General features: G+C 37.9%; 1 protein-coding gene across 6 annotated transcripts in view; it reads right to left on the bottom strand.

Moving 5' to 3' along the window:
• PRKD1 (protein kinase D1) overlaps positions 1–21,366 on the bottom strand; it is a 142,032-nt gene that overhangs the window by 14,448 nt on the left and 106,218 nt on the right. For 4 of the 6 annotated variants that reach the window (XM_056345803.1, XM_056345804.1, XM_056345798.1 and 1 more), the window contains 12 exons: positions 19,529–19,739; positions 17,795–17,872; positions 14,163–14,394; positions 11,602–11,725; positions 10,733–10,810; positions 9,509–9,788; positions 7,254–7,306; positions 5,821–5,893; positions 4,727–4,833; positions 4,139–4,300; positions 2,403–2,501; positions 989–1,256 (listed from right to left, as the gene is read on the bottom strand). In XM_056345803.1, the coding sequence (XP_056201778.1) occupies positions 989–1,256; positions 2,403–2,501; positions 4,139–4,300; positions 4,727–4,833; positions 5,821–5,893; positions 7,254–7,306; positions 9,509–9,788; positions 10,733–10,810; positions 11,602–11,725; positions 14,163–14,394; positions 17,795–17,872; positions 19,529–19,739 (1,765 nt within the window). The remainder of the gene's footprint in view (positions 1–988; positions 1,257–2,402; positions 2,502–4,138; positions 4,301–4,726; positions 4,834–5,820; positions 5,894–7,253; positions 7,307–9,508; positions 9,789–10,732; positions 10,811–11,601; positions 11,726–14,162; positions 14,395–17,794; positions 17,873–19,528; positions 19,740–21,366) is intronic. The other 2 variants (XM_056345800.1, XM_056345801.1) reach the window with 1 other exon arrangement.

The following is a 21,366-nucleotide window of genomic DNA, read 5'->3' as shown; positions in this document are numbered from 1 at the left end:
CTAAGCTACGCTTAATGTGTAAGTTAAATATGTCACCTGAAACCCAGAAAAACTCTACTGTAAATAATGGAAACTGTAAATGCTAATATATTAATTCAATTTGGTACACATTCAAATTCGGAAAAAAAAGATTAGAATTTGTTGTTTATAATGTTTCCTTTGATTTAAGACTTACGAAGCAATCTTGCGAAACATTAAGGACAAAGATAATGATTGAAGAAAACACAAATTCCCAAAGAAAATCAAGTGGCCTGAAAATGCTATGTATAAGAAAACATTTGTGAAGCCAGAACTGATATATTTATTAAGTGCCCTACTTGGTTGCATTTAGAGACATCTTTAATTTACCTTCTTTAAAAATGTTCATAGTGAATTATTCACATTGTTCTTTTATTATCAAAAGTCTTTGATGCCATTGACCAGAACTCTAGTTTCAAAAGTCTCATTGGTTACCTCCAAGCCTCCCCCCCGCAGAAAGATTCTTCTGTTACACTTTCTCACACTGTTCTTGAAACCTCATCTGCTTGGAATTGTTCAATCTTTTTTATCTTCTCTACAGCAAGACTATCAGGGTACAGCATCCTACTGAATGGAAACTCAATTAGTGGCACAAGGAAAACGAGAAAAAGACCGCAGAGCACTAGAGCTGAAAGAAGAGGTACAGAAGTGAATATAAGAAACACTGGTTCCAGCAGCAGAGGTTCCCCACAAAATTCTACAGCAGCCCCATCTGTAGGTGGCTATGGGCCTCCTTCAACACCTCCTGGAGAGTTCCCATACCAGAGGATTATGCCATACGGAGTCTACATGCCTTGCAGGAAACACCTAAAGCAGCTGATAGCACAGAACAGAGATGGTACCTTGAAATTTCAAATCTTTTTTTTCCCAGTGGTATGTACAGGGTGTGTGGGTGTGTGTGAAACACAAAAGCAAAATTCAAGTACTCTCGTTTAGCATTTATATAAAACCAGCCCCAAATAGGTATTACCTTCATGAGAAATTTCTTTCCATGGATTGGGTGGATACATGAAAGCGGCATTCTGGATTTGGTCATGTATGTCTTCGTCTTCATTGAATGGAAAGGTACCACTGAGGCTTACATAAATGATGACACCCACAGACCACATGTCCAGAGATCTGTTATAGCCTTTGTTTCTCAGCACTTCTGGAGCAAGGTAGGCTGGTGTTCCTACAACTGAACGCCTAAATGATTTCTCTCCAATGATTCGGGCAAAGCCAAAATCACAAAGTTTTACCTGTTTAAAGAAAAATGCTACAGTAAAACAGACGTTATTTTTATTATCATACATGTAGCTGAGGAACTTTTATCATGGTTTAGTTGCAAGATGCATCTCTACTGTTCCTTCAAGGATATTGTTTCTTTAAACTCCTCTTTGAGAGGAATACCCTTATTCCACCAAGACATCAGACCAGACTACCAGTCCATTTCACCTCCTTTATTCCTTCACTCCATGAATAAATCACAGTAAAACCAGTAACACAGGACAGCTTAGAGTGAAAGAAATATGGGTTTAGATAGGCCTAATAGCTCAGGCTCTGGTGAAAGTAGTAATATAAAGTAATACTTATTCATTCATAGCATAAGAACACAGCAAACAGAAAAATTGGTTTACCTATGTTTTTTTCCTAAATCAAGCAAGTCGACAAAATTTAGCTTGAACTTCCACTTCTATTTTATTGTGGACCCAGTTACACCCTGCCCTTCTGCAAACTTGTCTGATTTCTTCAGATGTAGCTGCTTAAAAATTCTCACTTAAGGCCTCGGTATAGATCCTTCCTTTCCAATTATTGATATTATTTACAAATTATCAATAGTGCTGCTTTTGAATATGGACAGTTGGAGGAGATTATAGATGAACTCTGCAGATCAAAGCTAATAGGAACTTACAAATACCTTTTAATGAGAAATACAACAATGACCAGAAAGTATGTTTAAATGTTCTGTAATCTAGCTGGTATTTAAATTCATAAAACTAAAAAGCTAAAAATTCTTCATGAGCTCTACCCTAACTTTCAGAAAAATAAGTGTCTTTCCAGTCACTGCTTGCAAATTGTCACTTATCTGGACCAAATCAAGCAGAAAAGTAACTTGTCCTGTAGTGGTGAGCAAATTAGAGACAATCTCAGAAGTAGTTACATCACACTTGAAAATCTAGTTGAATTATTTCAGGCAAATGACAAGAGACAAGGATTTTCAAATATGTCATCTTTGGAAATTTTTTTGAGTAAGTGAACAGGTTTTTTTCATATCTAAAAATTCTGTGTAGTTTCTGAAGGAGATACAGACAGGTCACTAATCTTTTTTGTTTGGTCATAAAATAATCACTGCTGACATTTTTCATGTGAACAATTTATCTTAAGAGAGGGCATTTTCTACTTGCCTGTGGGAAAGGATCAGCTGATGCCAATAACACATTTTCTGGCTTGAGGTCACAATGAACAATATTTTTGAAATGAAGATGTCTTAAAGCAACAAGGATCTGTGAAGAAATAAATCAGAAAGAAATTCAGTTTTAAATGCCATACCTTTTTTTGGATTGTTTTATATTGTTTGGACAATATCAGTGATCAGAAAAGCAAGGCTTGGTGTAGGGAGAAACAATACAACAAGAATGTACCTTTTACAAGAATGTCTACAATGGAAAAAAAAAAAGTAAAAATTTCAGCTATTATTTGCTGTGCCTCAAGTTTTCTTGATGTTTCACTGCATGGAACATAATTTTTCCCTCCCCAAAGACTTTATATTCTAAACATTTTTAAAAACTGGGTTCTAGGTACTTGTTTACATTTTTTTGGTGTGATATATTTGGATGCAGAAACATTTGCAAAATAACCTTCCACATCTAAATTCACTCAAAAAATTTCACAGAAATAGTACTGATTAAAATTAAGCTTTTTCTTGAGGAAAGAAAGCATAGGGAATGTTGCATGTATTTCTATTTCATTACACACAAAAAAATACGGCAACAGTGTGTAACAGATATCCATCCTATTCCTGCGGCTTTAACTCCATTCCTTGCGCCCGGTCAGGGGCTGGCAGAATTTCCCACTATTTTAGAGCAGGGAATGGTGAGGAGGCTGAATTAACCTGGGAAGGCAAGAAATCAGACAGGCTGGTGGCAGTTTTGCCCATGAATGTCTGAAAACCAGGAACCTCCTACGTTCTACCCCAAATAATGAACTCCCACCGTACCACTGTTGTTCTTGCTCCTTTCTTTTCCCTGACCGCTGAAACACAGGCTGCTCTAACTCTGAGGTGGCTCACTACTCAATTGCGTATCTAAATTTAAACCAGTATTATGGGCAGCCAAAGCAGCAGTATGATAATATAGCAACAGGTAGAATAAAAAAAAAAATCCCCAGATCACACTGTTAACAGAAAGCCATACAGGAAACCAGACTCATGTAGTCACAAGTAGTTCTGAGATCCAATCTCAGCATGGGAAATACACACAAAAGTGCACAGTACGAACTGCAATGGTTCGGCACAGGGCCATTCAAGAGGCTCAAATTTCTTAGGTCTTGTACAGTTTGTTGTTAGTGATCTGCATCCTTTTCTTTGCTTAATTTTTCAAGCATATGAGTGTAGAGGAATGAAGCTGGGTTAATTATCATTGATAACATACAGCTGTGGGCTGGCTTCAGGGGTGGTGGGTTGGCCGATTTAGATAAGGTGCAGGTGTGGCTGTTCTGTGAAGAGGTTGGGCAGCCGAGGAAGAGAGGGGAGGAAGAAGCAGAGAGAAGAGAGAGAGAGAGAGAGAGAGAGAGCACGCGTGTGCCCTGGGTGAGGAGAGACGAGGAGAAGGCAGCGGAGGGACTGACATGAAGGGTGTGTTGGTATGAGATGGTAAAAGACTTTGTTGCAGCCGACTAGTTTGGAGAGTGCTGTGACAGATGAGAAACTGTAGTTCGATGGCCCTTCCATCCAGCAGCCAGACAGCTTTACATGTGTCTAGTTCTAGGTCCTCTTAATGGACACAAAGCTGTCTTACCATCCCCGATACTACAATTCAGGCTTTCATAAATCAAAAGGTAAATTATGCCAAAAGCAAAATATAAGAAACAGTGATAATAATTGACCTCAAATCTCTTTCTGGGTCTATAATTAATTTCTTACCTGAGTAATTAAAAACTTTGTTATTCTCTCTGGCAATCTGCCCTTTTCACTTGATAAGATCATCTCCAGCATGTCTCCATGGAGTTTTTCCATAACAACAAACACTCTTTCTGGCGTCTCAAACATACACTCCAGATTTACAACCCCAGGATGATGAAGATTCTATTAAAGATAAATATAGCACCAGTTTTCCCAACATGATCATTAGGTTTTATCATTACATAGACAGTCTTCAGACCCCCCTAAAGCAGACAGTGTTTCAGTATTTCGTAATTTAAATTGTGTGCCTAACCTGTAGGCAATAGGCATGAAATGCCTAGGGACAGTACAGGAGAATTAATTAATTTCCAACTAGTGTAACAAACATACATTTCCCTTATTGTGTCTGGTGTTTAAAACTGCAGAAATTGTAATTCCTAGCATGACACTGCCAATACATTTGGTCTTGGCTGTTTATACAGGTTAAGCAGTGAAAATACCGCTGTTTTTGCAAAAATACTAGTGATTAACAATTAAAATAATTATATTATCTGGTATTTATAGAATGCACAAATGAAGTTAATACAGTAAAAAAGAACAGAAAAATACCTGTAAAATCGCAACTTCATTACGAAGTTGACTTTCCTGTTTAGTTGGAAACCTTAGTTTGTCAATTATTTTAATGGCAACGTCTCTTCCTGTTTTGCGATGCTTTCCTGCATTAAAAAAAGAAAAGGCCTCTATGAATTAACATGATTAAAAGTGTTCCACTTTCACTGGGTTGTACAAATGGCCACAACCAAGTAATCCTCAGAGCACTTTTGCAGCAAATTCAATCACTAAGAATTTACTCTCATTTCCCTTCTTTCTACCCTTTGACAAGAGAACTTTTCTTCATCACCTGACAAAGCTGTTTAAACACGTAAGAAACATATGCATACGAGAAAGTCAGCTCTGCATTTCAACAATATACATGCAAGGTTAACTTCCTCACACAGCTACATATATGCTCATATACTATATATATGTTCATATACTTAAGCTGCATTCTCTGCAGCTGGCAGATTGCAGGCTTATTTGGTAGTAGCTCCAGACTAGTAAATAATAAAAGAAGTGATTGCCTTTAGGCAGGTAAGTGCATGTCCCAGGTTTATCAGAGGGCCACAGAGATTTTTCAGTGAGAAATTTGTTGTTAGGTCTCACTTCACACGATCTCAAACAACAGCTGTACCTCAATACACCCCAAAAAACTGCTCAGACAAAGGAGGAAAAAGAGAGGAAAGATGGATAAGAAAATGAAAAAGAGAAACAATTCTAACTACGTAAAAATAAAGCAAAGAAATCTCACAAAAACATGCCAAAAAAAAAAAAAAAGCAGAAAGATTTTTGGAAAAAAAATGTTTTTTCCATTATAATTCTCTAAAAGAACAGTTTTCTGCACTTCAGGGTTTTCTTTACTGGAATTTATTAGAGAATATGAAGTTATTAATACACACTGACCCACTATGGGGTAGAAAACATCAAATTACAAAAAGACTTTGTCAACAAAAAAGAGTTTCATTGTTCAATGAGTACTGCTTATATAAAACAATGAGCAGCTAGTTTCTGAAACAAAACATTTCAGAATCCAAATACTTTCACCATTCAAGAAATTTTCTATTTTAAGATCTTAAGTATAATTGTACAACACACCAAAGCCTTACCTCCATAAACAATTCCAAACTGTCCTGATCCCAACACCTCATCTGGGAAGATCTGGTATACGGTGCTAATGTCCTGTTTATGAAGACATAACAAATATTAAGCCCTGAGATATGGAAACAAAATTTGTATTTAGTTTGATTTTTCTAGTGGGAAGTAGCATACATTTAGTATAGTACATTTCAAAATATATTATCTACCAAAAACGTTCATGCAGGTTTTCTTAAAAGCCACACTAATGGGCTGTAAAAGCTGCTGAACCTTCAGTAGTTTTCAGCCGCTGCCACCTTCCAGGCAAGTAGCCCACAGCATGCAGCATTATACTTGAACTTTGTGAACTCTGAAGACAAAAGTACATATGGAAATAAAGAAGGTCTTGTTAGCACCATTCTACCCAGATCTCCCAGGATCCCAGATCTAGGAATTACCTCTGGGTTTTATGAAAAAGAAGAAATTACAAATTCAAAATACTGACATGGCTCATGTCAGCCATGGAAATGTAAGTGGTTTCTTAGTTTATGGAAAGTTTTCTGAGTATCATCAGTTCTGGGCTTCAGCTTTTTGTGTTGGTCCACTGAGAAGGGTGAAATATTCCATCCGTGCCAGAGAGGGAGTCTCACATCTCACTGTTTGTTATTGCCTGAACACAGGCTAAAGCACAAGCTGTTAGTAGATTCATTTGGAGACTCAACCTCAAATCTCAGAGCTCAGCTTCACTTTCCTGATATTTAACCAGCAACACATGCAATGAAGACTAAAAGAATGCCAGGGAGTTACTAATAAAGGCTGTCTTGCTTCTTCTTAGGAAACAAATGGACACATCCCTAGCAGGCAATCTTTTTCTGGCAAACACCAGAGCTGCCCCAGAGCTTCACTTGGCTGCAGGGAGTCCTATTTATTTCCACTGCCCATGAAACAGAAAATCAGCAGTGTGACTATTTACCTTGACCACATGTCCTGTGTCTTAACAGTCCTAGTGTAAAAGAAATGATAATTCTTTATGTATAAGTAACAACATACGTAACTCTTCCTTTGGATAGTTTTTCATCTTTGTACAACAGAGAATATCTGATCTCTCAGTGATGACAAGAAACTGTATATTTATGAAAGCTTGTGATTAGCTTTACGAAGTTCAGCTGACAAATGCCATGATCTAATAACTTCTATGGCTCACTTTTCCTTTTAGTAAATACCACTCTGCAATGATTCATAGTTAAATTCTGTGTTAAGTGAAATTACCCATGTGTAATTCTTGCATCTCAAGAAAAGGTGCCACAAAGATGATTCTTCTCGAAAGTTAGCAAAGCTGATTGTTAATTTCTACAGAGTAAGCGAAAAATGGCTGATGATCTAACATTCCTCTTTGCAAAACAGATCAATGACTTTGCAAGCTTAACCATAGCAGGTCTAGCCCCAACATCCAGAGAACACTCACCACATTTTCTTGAACTTGGCAGTTTGACACAGAAATACTGATGGATATATCCCCTGGGGAAGAAAGTAAAATATACTTTAGATTGCTGTGCTTTCAGTTCAAACATGTAGTAATAGGAAATGACATTTACATTACATCAATATCTACTGACAGCTCTAGAAATTGGACCAATTACGTCAGCTGGTTCATCTACCAGCCAATATAAAATTACATCAGCCCACAAATATGTGACTGGAACAACAGTTCTGCAATGTCTGGAAAAGAATAGAATTATACATTTAATTATTAATTTTTGATAGCAGAATCTTGTAATTCCCATTTATAAGCTTCTTACTGTTTTCTTCAATTCTATTTTGGGGCTTTACACTTCATGCAAGTAACATAACTGCAACTAGAGTACACTTTTTATTAGTGGATTTAATAGGTATTTTTATTTATAGCATCACCTACAATGTATTTGATGCTATTCAGATGAAGGCAAATATGCATTCACATTGGTCTGCATACCGTTAAAAATAACATACATTTCAGCTGGGCAGAGACACTATTAAAACAGATAATGGAAACAAAACCTTGCACTTGTGCTTTAATACAACAAACATCACATCTAACCTCTACAAATTCAGAGCTTAGGATGTTGCCTTCTGTCTCCTACCTCTGCCCAGAACCCTGTGCTGACTTTTCATTTTCGTAGTATGGATTTCAGTCTCATCAGAACCATTGTCCTCTACTATAAAGCCTCTATCGCACACTGAAGACACTCACTACTACCCACCAGCACCTCTCCTAGTTGCAGTAAGTAGCACAACTAACTTCTGCCCTGTATGGCTTATTTTCTTGTCATTTCCTTAGGAATAGACTGGTTTGGGAATGGAAAGTTTCAGTTAAGTAGAGGCTTTTTATCATTGCCAATTCATTTTCGAATGTATGCACTGCTTTCTCTTTACATGAAAAAAAGCACGGACAAAAACATGGACAATTCTTACACTTTCAGCACAAGACAGAAAGTTGCTGTCATTCTCATTTCCCACAGGAATTTATTCTAAAAGTCTCAGACGACCTTAATTTTCACCAAAAAAACCCCCTGAAGATAACTAAAAAGTTGTAAAGAAAATTTTCCACCTCCCCAAGAGGGAGAGAAGACAGCTGTCATTCCCAGTCCAGCATTTTAGGTGATTTATTTAGCTATGCTAGGCTCAAACCAGGGGCACTAGGCAACTAGCCTGATTGAAATGACATCCAGAATTTGACACTATTTTATGCAGGAACCCAGTCGAGAAAGCAAAGAATGTTGCTGATCTAATCTGATATGTAAACTGTTGTGCCTGGAGATGTAATGCCACTGCCTGTTGTATTACTTGGTTTCTGAAGGGCTTGCAGTCTCATTAGCCTTTCACACTGCATTAACAGCATCCAGATGTCAAGTGCTAAAACGGGTGTATACTGCAACAAAAGGCCTAATCCAAATTTTGTAGACATATCCAAACCTGCTTTATGTTGACTAGGCTGAGGACAAGTAGCAGAGCAACCACAGCAGCACATGCCTAGTAGTGGGGAACTGTTTGCTCTCTGCTACTTTGTTATCGGTATCTGAGCTAGATTTAAACAAGTTTCACTTTTCATTTACATAAGCTGTCATCTTTGCGACAGAATTACCCAGAAGTATGTAAATTGGAAGCAAAGATACATCCAGTCCTTTTGGTCCTGGGTAATATCTACGCCTTGTGCCTAGAACAGCTGTTAGTCACATTTGAGCTCGTTTCATCTCGGCATGGGACATTTGTGGCACTTGTACAGCCAAATGTGGTGAAAGGGTGTCTATCATCTATGCTGCAGTGACCTAAAGAGTGAAGATCTGCTTCTGCAGACAGCTAGAAACATAAATTACGGCATGATGGGAACAATCAGCTCCCAACTGGAGCTCAGAAAACTTCATGCCTCTGCACAAGGAGGCAATTACTCACATCAGCAAAACAAATGTGGATTGAGATGTCTTACTAACGTAACAACTGTTTGCTCGGTAACAAATCTGCATCTTATATATTAATCCAGATGTCCTAGTATAAACTGGAAACACATGGATGAGAAACTGTGGTGCTTAAAATAATAGGCAGACAGGTGATAAGCTATGACAGCATGACAGAATAGCCTTTACTAGCTGTGCAATACTTCCATTCAGTGTGTGCAGAATATTAAGCAATGTCATTTCTGATATGACTCTACTTATCTGAAATGGAGGAAATGAATAAACTTACTGTGCAGGCTGGGTCCTGACCCACTTGATGCCCCTTTAGGGATGACGGGCATCAGGGCATGCTGTATTGCCATTTCCCACATTCGTGCCACATCAATGCCAATACCACTGCTGATAACACTGTTATTCAGTGGAACACTTGAGAGGTTTTCTATGTTTTCTCCAACATAATAGACTATATTTGCTGTGCTTATTTCAAAACAATGAGGATTGGCTCCTTGAGGCAGCAAAGTGAAAGTTTTTGCAGGTTCCAGAGATAAGATTTCAGACAATGGGATTTCCTAAAATGAAAAAAATGGTTTACTTTCTACATAAAATATCATCAACATGTAAAACTAAAGTATGAACTTTATTTAACTAATCTATGACATTAGCTGTTGCTTTTAACCACATGCTTCTCGCGCAAACAAAAAGGCTCTTGTAACCTGAAACTCCATGATACAGAGGGCTGTTGATAGTAAAATACTTAATCTTTCTTTCCAAGGCCATGTAGAACTTTAATTATTTAATTAAACTTATCAAAGAGAGCAGTGAGGTTCCATCAGAAAAGAGCAGGGCCATCCATATATCAACAGAACTCCACTACAGAATTAAACCCTATTGGCTCTTTATTGAATAAAATTGATTTGCAATAAATTATTTGCAGAATAAACCTATTCAAAATTAAGATTTCAAATCCACCTTTCACACAGGCATAAACTTGATTGTTTCACCCTGAACAACACTGAGAGTATGTTTCACTGACATATTTCCCTGAGATGAGGTCATATGAAAAAAATACTTTCCATTATTAAAACTTACTGCAGTAATGGCCAAGGAGTTTAACTGCCTCAGCTAAAAGGATAAGAGCATTAAAACAATCTTTTACAATCAAGACCACAGCATAATGTCCAAGGGACAGAATCAAAATTATACATATTCTACACAATTGTTTGGAAAGAATTTGTCTTATGAATGGCAGAAAGTCAGATGAGTTTCTTGGCAGAATTTGTTACCAGTACTGAACTGGCCTTGTAAAAAAACCTTTCCACTTCCACAACATGCATTTTACAGGTCCTTTCTGATCTGAGAGTAGTTTGTGAAAGGCAAAATACACAGACAGCTTATAATGAAAACAAACATAGATCAAATTTATACTAGTAGTGTACTTTTAGTAAGTATCTATTAATCCAGCAATTTAGTCATATTCTGATGGTACAAAAAGAGATTGAAAAGTATTCCTTACTTTGTAATATTTACTTCCAGTATCATTTTGGAAAAGTGTAATGCATTTGCTGTCCAGTCTCCAGTAGTGCCGTTTCCTCTGCAATGAAAAACAAGGGAAAATTCTTTCTAGCTTTTTCCAAGTAAATCAACGAAATGTTCATTTCTCAAAAGCATCACTTCCGAAATGTTTCACTTAAGTTTGAAGAGAGGAATTGTGAATGATAAAGATTAATTTGCTATAACAAGGCTTTTATGAGGACTTAAGAGTTTAGGATTTACAGGGCCACCCTCTGTTGTTTCAGTAAGAACCCAGCTCTGTTCAAACTGTCTGAGTTTTAAAAATTTAAAATGTCACTCCAATGTCTGCATTACATTCAGCCCAATTTGCTACAGGTACGCTGCTAAAATAATTAAACCTCACTTTGTACCAGTTACAACACCCCAGCTCACTTCAGAAGGCCACATACTGAAGTCTTTATTCCTGTTTTAGCAGGTCAGAATGGAAGTAACTTTTTTCTGCGCTAAATCTCTTTTACAAAAATCTCTATTAACCTAGCAGTAATACATCTAGAAGACTGCAGCTGGAAGTTAAAGCTACTTTCCAGAATCCCTAAGGTATTATTTTTTACTTCCTTCAGAATGTCTTTACATTTGGCTGCTTATGATGATGTCACTGACATATACAGATATTTTCTGTGTGTTTTAACTGTGTCCTGTTTTTCACAAGCAGTGCAGTTCTCAGTTGTGACATAAGTCAGGACTTTAGGCATCACAAATATTACAAAAAATGCCTTACATGAGTGACTGTAAATTACTGAATTATTCTTAGGACTTGATTCTGTACTACCATATAGTATGTACAGTAAGACAGTTCTTAACATTTCTTACCAGTGAGTCCTTGCTTGTATAGTGAACCATCCAACCCTCCTTCATTACTGTGCTACTTCTCCTTTTTGTGTGCTTCACAGACTGTACCACTCTCATTAATGGAATATTGTTGCTGGTTGAAGGGCTTAAGAAGAAATCAATACAGGCTTTTAAAAAGAAGATAACTTTGGACACAGAAAAAAAATCTTTTTAAGTCAGAATATATCTCTCTACATATATCTATATCTACCTGATATCTATGTTTGCATTTATCATCATTACGCACACATGCGTGCACGCTCTCTCTGCCCCCGTCTCTCTCCCCGAAATATTCCTAAGGGTGAGCAAAGAAGATGGGCAGTTGACTAGGGCCCCAGCTAGGGTGTGGGAGCCGTAGCTCAGGCCTGTGCTATGCATGATTCACAACAGCACTTTATCTTGAATCTCTCATCACCTAAGTAATGGCCCATCAGATTGCTGCCCTATGATCTTTCTTGGGTTTAAACACAAAATGGAGTGATGATGGTTTACAGAGTAGAAAATGTGTCAGCTGCCTAGCTGTGCACACCCTGACAGGGCACACCAGAGAATCTGCTGGAACCTCTTGGAGAAAGAGGTTTAAGCTAACACATTTTACCCTCAAAGACCTAGAGTGAAGTCCCATTGCCTCGCACGCTGGGGTACGCACGTTGAAACTTTCCATGACTCAGCTGACATGCAGTAAGCTGGGAAGGCATGGGAACCTGACAGCATCCCTGATAGCACCATCAGATAAAATCTGGAATATCTAGTTGGAGAGGTGTAAGAATTAACCAAAGCTCACCTTCCCACTTTCCTTGCTCTTAGCATTAACCATTCCTAAAGCAGATTCTGTCTCATGGAATATGGACTCATAATCTGCTCCAGTCCCAAAGCTAAATGCTTAGTTATTTCTGATAGAACTGTAAAGCCAGATGCAGCACTGTACATGAAAACACAGCACAGACAGCTCATGTGTTCTGCTGTGCTGGCAAAGCCATTGGTGCAACAACTCCAACAAAAAAAGGGCAGAAACTGCCCAAGAGAAGAATATTATCTTAAGTTTCCACAGTTGTTGTGACTGTGGATGTCTGCAGATGGCCCTGCTTCACTGTAATGCATCCTGGAAATAAGAAACATCTTGCAAATTGTCAGTTTCCAATCAAAATGCAAAAAGCGTTCCTGTCTTGAACTTTCATTAAGACTAACATAGACTTAACATCTCTTATGCCTAAAAATGATCAAAGGAGTTGCAGTTCCTATTTAACTATTCTATTCTGTACTGGAAAGAGGAATACTTTTTTATTTGCCTTTTATGGATCACTTAAGAATAATCCATGGATATGGAGACTACCCTTAGAAATAACCAGGGGAAGGTATTACAGGAAATACAGAGATGTCCCTCAACTCAAGTATAACACATATACCTTGGTTATCAGTGGCTTTATTAGTTATAATTGCATATTTATATTTTGGAAACCTGCAAGGCTATCCATTTAATACAACTTGGACATTCAAAATGTTATATGACACTGATTTTGTGATATAAGCACAGGCTTACATTCCAATGATACAAGGTGTCTATAAACAGCATCTATGCAGATGAATATGACAGCAGGAAAAACTGTTCACTGCTGCAGGAGGTAAAACTGTACTGTTGAAGTGGATTGACTGCGTTCTATTAGTGCAACAGGTGCATGTTACTAACAGAGATGTAAGGGGAAGGTGTTACTGAAACAGTCTCCTAGTAAGCAAAATAAAAGAGGAAACTGCAAGTCAAACCGGGACCTGTGAAAGAAAATTATTCTGTAATTCTTCAAAGTACAGATCCTTTGCATCAGGGAAATTACAGCTGAAAGAATCTTAATTAATTTTAGGTTCCTGACAATGAATAATCCCTACTTTTTCCCCTACTGTTCTGTACAGTTCCAATAACTGAATATTTTCTTCTCTCCAGACATTTCTGAGGTATGTTGCACAACTCAATTGCTATTTTTCTTCCTGATTAGTCATTTCAAACCTCTAATCTATTTTATAACTTGCATCAAACTACTACTTCAAGTTTGCCAAACTTTCCTTCTTTCTAAAGGTATCTAAGAATGCAAATAATTCATCTAGAGCCGATTATACCACTGCCACTTACACATTTTTTTAGGTATCTTTATTTTTGTTCAATTTTTTTGTTTGTTTGTTTTTGTTCATTTTGACCAGGTACGGCACTATGAGGAAAAAAATGCTTTGGAAAATAAAATAAAAAAAAAAAAAGTTATTGTTCTTTACTGTTCATGTGCAAATAGTTTCACATCATTTTCATAAGACAATTACTTGTGCAACTTTCAGTTGCTACTTCAACTTGACAATAATTTTTAAGCTTCTCTTAAATTCCTAATGCATATATTCAGTGGAGCAATCTCATTGCAATTTCAGAACCACCACATATGACTAGCCCTGTCCACCCTCAATGAGTGAGAATAGCGTCCATGTAGATTCCCCCCTTCAGCTCTAGGGAGGACACTTATAAATAAACCCAAAAGAAGATGGAAGGCACACTCGCCCCAGCTCACCTGATCATCCTGTTAGACTCATCGTGATCTGGATCAGCATCCTGCATTTCCCCATTGTCACTATGGCATCCTGTCATTGACATCTCAGAATCATGAGCTATAGATTCTTCCATGTCATCTATAAAACCGCTGTTTCTTTCACTGTCATTGTCGTCACTCCCTTCTTCCATGACCACATCAGACTCAGCCCCAGGACTAAGAAGATCTGGAATATCGTTTCCAACGTTATTGTCTGAAAACATACAACACTCCAATCACAACATCCTGACACATTTTGAGCTTCATAAAAACTCAGGTTCTCTTTGGAACTCTAACGTTAGTCATTAGTCAGTCTATGTGTACTGGTGAAGCACGGGTTGTAGCTAGTCATTTAGTAAATCATTACAGAAAACTGGAAATGTATCAAACCAAAATACAACTTTCTATTAAAGAATGCCAAAGTCAAACCAGAATTTCTTATCCATGGACTTCTATCAAACATTCTATACTCATGAGCTTTATTGCTGAGATCTTCTGGCAGATTTTCAATACAGCTTGAATGTTGTATACTGGCTTGATGGCTGTTGGCAGGTTACAGCTGCAAACTGAGGCTAGAAGAGCAGTAACTTCAAAACTAGGAATTTTGTAATATGATGATGACATGTTGATCAACTATTGAAATAACTCCCAAGAAAATTGCTTATAATGTGAACCACATTTTTTGGGAAAAAAAGATTACTTCCTTTTCACCAGTGTTCTCTGTGGAGGCTGCACAACATGGCACAGTAATCCATACTATTGAAATAACGCTCCCTGCCTTCAGGAAAGAAATATTATATAAGCATCAAAAAACCCAGTGTGAGATAGTACAGCAAAAATATGAAGACTTAGGATTTACTTATTTGACTACAGCACAGTATTAATAGTATTTTCCAGTTAATATTTAAATTATGTTAAACTTTCCAGTTTCCAGATTAGATATGTCTAAGCAAGATGAAAGTAGGAAATAACTTTTTTTTTCTATTGTTGCTTGTGAATGGATTTATCTGGAAGACAGAAAGGAAGAGAAAAATTTAGACTTATTTACCTAAGAATTTACATTACAAAACTAAATAAACAAAACCCCAAACTGAAAAAATACCCCCAACCAGCAAAACAAAGTCATTTTGTTGAAACTCAACCTGCTGCTATACAGGCTGTGATGTAACATGTCAAAATCTTCTGTCTTGCCAGATAGTAAAGACAGCACTATTTTTTATGGGATGATTGCAGTGTTTCAGAGCTTTGAAGTAAGGTTAAAACCACATGGAAGACACTAAATATTCTCGCCAAGAAACTTTTGCCTAATTGTGTGGAGGAAGGTCCTTGACAGTCAATGCAGACAATGCTCCAAAATAAAAAGCACACAGATCTCGGAGTTGATGGCATTTTACTCAAGTTGGAAGCGCACAGCTGAAAGGTTTGTTTCCATGTACAGTAGGCTTAAAATATTTGGATATGTTACCCATGTGTCATTAAGAGACACATTATACTTCATCTGTAGCAGAAACAGTCATCCAGTCATGAATGACACTTTACAGTGCAAGGCTCTCTCTTTGCTACTCCTACAACAATTTTTTAATCTCTATTTTTAATAAACCCACAATCAGTTAAAAATAACCTCCTACATTTAGTATATAAAGTGTTTATTAATGAGACCATACTCGGAATTCTATTGCTTCAGCTCTTCCTTCACTTACTATTTTGGGGAAGATGTATCACACAGCAGATGGACAAAGTGACAGATACTGTATTTCATTTATTAAGTTTGAAAATACTGTGAAACAAATTACTGTAAAAATATAAATGAGATTTCCTTTGATAATCCTAAGGATCCTATATCAGTCATTTAGGACACACAATTAAGAGCTCTACTTTTGACACTTTGGATACCATACTACGGATATTATTTGGTGGGGAAAAGCCAAATTCTATAAATTTTAAGATGGAGAGCTTCAAGGAGTACACTTGGAGTACGTGTTTTCACCCCCAGTGGCTTTGCACAAGCTTACCTCACTCAGCTCTTCCCCAAACCATCACATCCCATCAGCCCAGCATCAGATTTGTGTGTAGGAGTGAAGCCAACACCAGCAGTGTGCTGCTTGTGGGGCAAAGGCAGGGAGGGGGCACAGAGGTGTGTTGGAGGGGTGAAATACAGCTGCCTCAGGGGGGAAGAGGGAACTTCAAGAGGTAATTCAGAAACAAATGTAAATTTTGTTCTTTTAGCCCAGCTGTCCAGAAACAAGGCTTGCCTTCTTGTCTTCTCTTAGCACTTTTGACAAACCCTGTTCTGCACTTCTTTCTAAAACTGCACCTATGCAGGAAAAAAATTATCATTTATAAGTGGATGTAGTTACTTTCTCTGACTGTAATTTCAGGTAGAACTCTATACTGTTATCAACTGAATTAACATATCATGGTGTACGTTTAGCTCTTGGATTTGAGAATCAAGCCATAAACTGCCATAAGCATCATTCTTTGCATCCATGAAGGAAGTTATCTTATGGAATGGTTAATGGTTAAGTGAGGCATAAATGATGTAAAGATTAAAAAAATAAAAAATAAAAATAATAGTGACTCCAAGAGTCCAGTTTGAGGTGCATCAGAGAGGACATGCAGTAGGAGCGCAACATTAACCTTCCAGAAAATCCTGCACCTTAACACGTTTCAAGTTGGATACTCAGCACCTGAAATACTTTTGCCTACACTAAATGCCATTAAATGAAAAACTTTGTAGTAATACAGTCGCACTACTATGAAAAAATTTAACATTGCTAATTTTGGAAATTATTAGAAAAGATATCATTGATTTAAAGTTTGATAAAGAGTACTTAATAAAGCAATACTTTATTAACCTCAGAAGCGGTTTACGCTGAGAACTTCACATGGTAATATGCATTAGAAACTGAACACTTCACCACGTTTCTTATTCCCTTATCACATAGAAAAGTGACATTTTCAAGGCAATCAACAACTCATCTATAACCACCCTTTTTTTCTCCAGTACCGTCTGTCAAGCCTACCCATACATTCCTATACTTGACACAGAACCGACAGCACGTGTGGGAATATCGGCAGATATGCAAGTCTTTATTTCTGGCAACTGATATGAGGAGCTTTACACCAACGGCAAGAGGTGGAATTTTTTCCTGGAGGGCACTCCCAGTTCTCCCAGGTATGCTTTACCTTCCCAGGAAGATTATCCTAAAAGAAACACTTTTTTCCCCTCCCAGATGAAAAAGCAGTTTTGTGCTTGTACCTGACAGGTGAACGCCAACTTCTCACGCGTGTGGCCTTTTGCTTTACTATGGCATTCTGCATTCACCAGGCCACCATCAACTGGCTTTTGCTGCTGCCACCACCTGTGTGGCACAGCTGAGCTTGTCTGTCAGTGTCACTTATGTGGAAGACACACACTCCCAGCTGATGGTGTATGAGCAACTTGTAGGGTTCCTTCCACGCTTCATCTTCAATGTGCAACAGAAATATTGTGGAGGAAAGGCTGCTCCCGAGCAATGGAAAAACATGTCTTTGTGCACGTCTCAGTTTTCCATTTCTCTTTTATTTAACTGATGGTTCAAACAACGACAGAAACAATTGTTAAGGCAACTTACCTCCATTAATGGCAACTTCCCCCAGGCAGTTATTTGGCACTTTAGGAGCACAGCGTTTGTGACAGTTGAACCTACAGTCTGTTAAGAAAAAAAGGGGGACAGTAAAATTATTTCTCTTTTTCAGGGACACAATTATCTTTTTTTCCTGCTATCCAGCCTACAAATGTCAAGCCCTAACATGTCACTAATACAAAGCTAACGTGTCCAGAGAGCATTCGTTAGCCTGGCTGCGTGCCAGCTGCCAGTGGTCAGGACAGGACCAAGATGCTACAAGCGTGTTTCCCTGAGGGGAAAGGAAAGCATTACACAGCTGGGTGAAGGCACTAGCCGCAGCCAAAGTGTGTGCTCAACTCATCCAGGGGAGTGATGGAGAGACCTGAGTGCTTGGCTGCAAAGCCAGAGCTACTCTTCCAGTGAAAGAAGCCGATCAGGCTGCAGTATAAACACTGCAGTTTAAGAGATTGACTAGATATCAAACACTGATGACTGAAAATTGAAACAGCAGAACCCTAGCCAACCACTGTAAGTAAGAAAGTGTTTGTTCTTTACATCTCAAAGTGACTTCTAGACAGCTTTCAGCAGAGGGTTCCTTCAATACCTTCCTTATTTTCCAGATGTTTTTATATACCTTTACTTTTTTCATGTGTAAGTAGCACTGTATCAGATGTCATCTTAACTGTTTTCTTTTGGCTTAGGAACACATTTGACTTAAACTAAGAGCTGTAACTTATTAACACACCTGGAAAAGCAAAGAGGCAGGCAGGAAGAAATATACTAAGGTTGTCTGTGCCACTGTAATTATTTAGCTTCAGATTGATCCAAAAACCAACTGAGGTACAGCAGTGCCAAACTGTAGGTAAATATTTTTTAAAAAACTCAGGTTAATATTTGCTTATGTCACTGGGATTCAGAATGAACTGAAAGAGGCAACGCCTTCACAGAGATTTTGCTTTAGTTAAATCACATCAGAATCACATCTTAAATTAAATGAATGCAACTCAAAAATTTTGCAGGGTGTTAGTTCAAAGAAGCAACACAAAGTATACTGATTAATTCCATGACAGTTACTGTTTACTGTAATAGAAGGAAGGTGAGTTTAAGGACTTTGGATGCTAGCCAACATTATCTAACACCATAGCATGCAGAATGCTTTGTATTTACAGGCACTCTAGTTGGCTAAGGTGAACCAGCAATCTAGGCGACAATCCAAGGGGCTTGATTCACTTCAGCACCTACTAAGGCACAACACCACGACACTTGAGAGCACATTAGTCACACTGAAAGATTGTGGTTTTAAATTCTCATATAAGCTCATCTTATTTTACTTCCAGCTCCCCCAAACCCCTGAACTGCTAGGACTTAGGCACGTGCTTCAATTCAAGCACAAGACTATAGATTGAAAACAATGAAAATAAGAATGCAGTCCTTTGTGTTAACTCTGTGAGCACACACTTACCTAGTGCCAAATACAAGGTAATTTACACCTGAATGAAAAAGATGTGAGCTACTGCAGATATACCACAGGGTAAGAATGAACAGCCATGCAGCCAGCTCCTGCAGAACAGCAATTACTGTAATTTTGACTCCAGCTTAATCCAACATAATTGTACATGTAGCTACACCCAGACAGTTTAGTGAGGAAATCATGAGTAAGACTACGTAGTAACTACTCAAATGCAAATTTAATAATATTATTATGCTTAGCTTTTACGTTCCTAAAGGGCGTTTACTTACCTTTGCACTGCAAACCCTGTCTAAAAAGCCCTTTGAGAAGCTTCTTACAGTACTGGCAAACTGTTGGCCGTGTGTAAGAGTGGATGACAAAAGTGTGAGGCACTTTAACCTTGGACAGTAAGATCTTGTCTAGCTGAATAGGTCGTCCAATGTAGGACTGTGAATTTGATCTCTTCTCTCGCCCAGTGAACGATTCCGATGGTGTCTTTTGCTACGAAATATATAAAAAGAACATTCGAAATAACCCATGATGTATTTATTCACTTTTAAAAGAATATCGTATTCACGTATTCATTCCACTCAAGAACAGTAAGTCGCATGTTGTAAAATGAGCTTTAAAGCACTAATAGAACATGCAACATAGCCCTCAGACTGCTTTTCAGAAATTTGAAAGGTATCAAACAATATTTTTGCCAACACTACTGTCATATTTCCACATTGTGACTGAAACAGTTGTTCATTAAAAAAAAACATATTTCTTAATCAAAATACTCAGTAAAAATGTCTCTGAAAAGCAAAAATACAAGCTATTTTTACCTGTCTTATTTTCTGTTTTATATCAAAGGTAACTTTGAGAGGTTCTATTTTTTGTAGAAACATTAAGAAAATTATTTCCTTATTCTATGTGCATGCAGGTTTTTGATAGAAAACAGATCAGTGTTTTCCATCTGCTTTATTTATCATTTTTGCTATCACTAACCTTACCACATTTAGATTATGCACAATAGATCACTATAGGTAAGAAATAAATGCATATATATAAATATGTATGAAGTGAAATACAGTCTAACATATGGAATCAAAAGGATTCCTGAAAGAAATGAGTTAAATTATTTTCTCTACTAAGTTACCATATTTATATCTGAATGAATTATCCCAGAAAACGACTGACCCAGAAAACTGCCTTCTCCTAAGAAATGCCCTTGAGAAACAACCAAACTACACCCACAGTTAACATGGAAAGGAGAAAAAAAGAAGGTGACAAGATGCAGCTTGATCATTTAAAACTCAGCATCTTCGTACCATCACCTGCAAATAATCTGATAACTGAAGGCTAGAAAATGAGTCATTCCCAGCAAGCCTGCACTGTTCAAAAAGTTGTGGTAGCTAAAGCTTCAGACTGGCCTAACTCAAAAGCCAGGTTTCTTTCAAACTAATAATGTTTCTCCTGAGAAGTCTGACTGATTATTATTTCCTGGTCACCAAAATACAGTTCTGTATGCTTCTGTCTGAGCATCTTGGAGTAAAGAGGAAAGTCATTTTGATGGCAGAACCACCTAAGGAATTCCTGGCTTTGCCTTCACAGTGTATTTGCCATGGAGAAAAAAAGTGTCTTCCTTCTAAAGATAAGCTAGGTTTCTTACTGTGAAGATCAATTCTTTTGGTTGTATGGTAGAACTGTCCTTCCAAAGAAGCACGTGCAAGGGATTAGCTGAACACAGAGCTGTCCTGTTAACTGACAATGCCCACATCACGTGCTTATCCACTGCTGCTTATGAAAAAAACCCAAACTAGCATCAGTTTACAATGAAATGTATTTAATATTTGTAGTTAGCAATACTGTCTGCCTAGTATTTCCAAGGCAGACTGCATTAGGTCTTATGAAGTCAACACAGGACTTTGAAAGGGAGGGCAGAAGCCCAGCGGGAAGGAAGAAGGAGCCCACATGCACAGCATGAACTGCACGGCTCAGCTTGCGCAAACCACCTGCAAGTGGCAGCCCTCAGTACTCACAGACAGGACAATGCTCACAAGAGGAGCCAGAAATAGAGATGTGGTCCTCTCAGTCTGGTGTGTAGAATAGGGACAGTTCTGGCCCTGACTGACGCTACATCAGC

This window comes from Falco biarmicus, chromosome 7 (genome assembly GCF_023638135.1).
Source record: "Falco biarmicus isolate bFalBia1 chromosome 7, bFalBia1.pri, whole genome shotgun sequence".
Classification (NCBI taxonomy): domain Eukaryota; kingdom Metazoa; phylum Chordata; class Aves; order Falconiformes; family Falconidae; genus Falco; species Falco biarmicus.
This window is presented reverse-complemented; position numbering and strand designations above follow the sequence as displayed.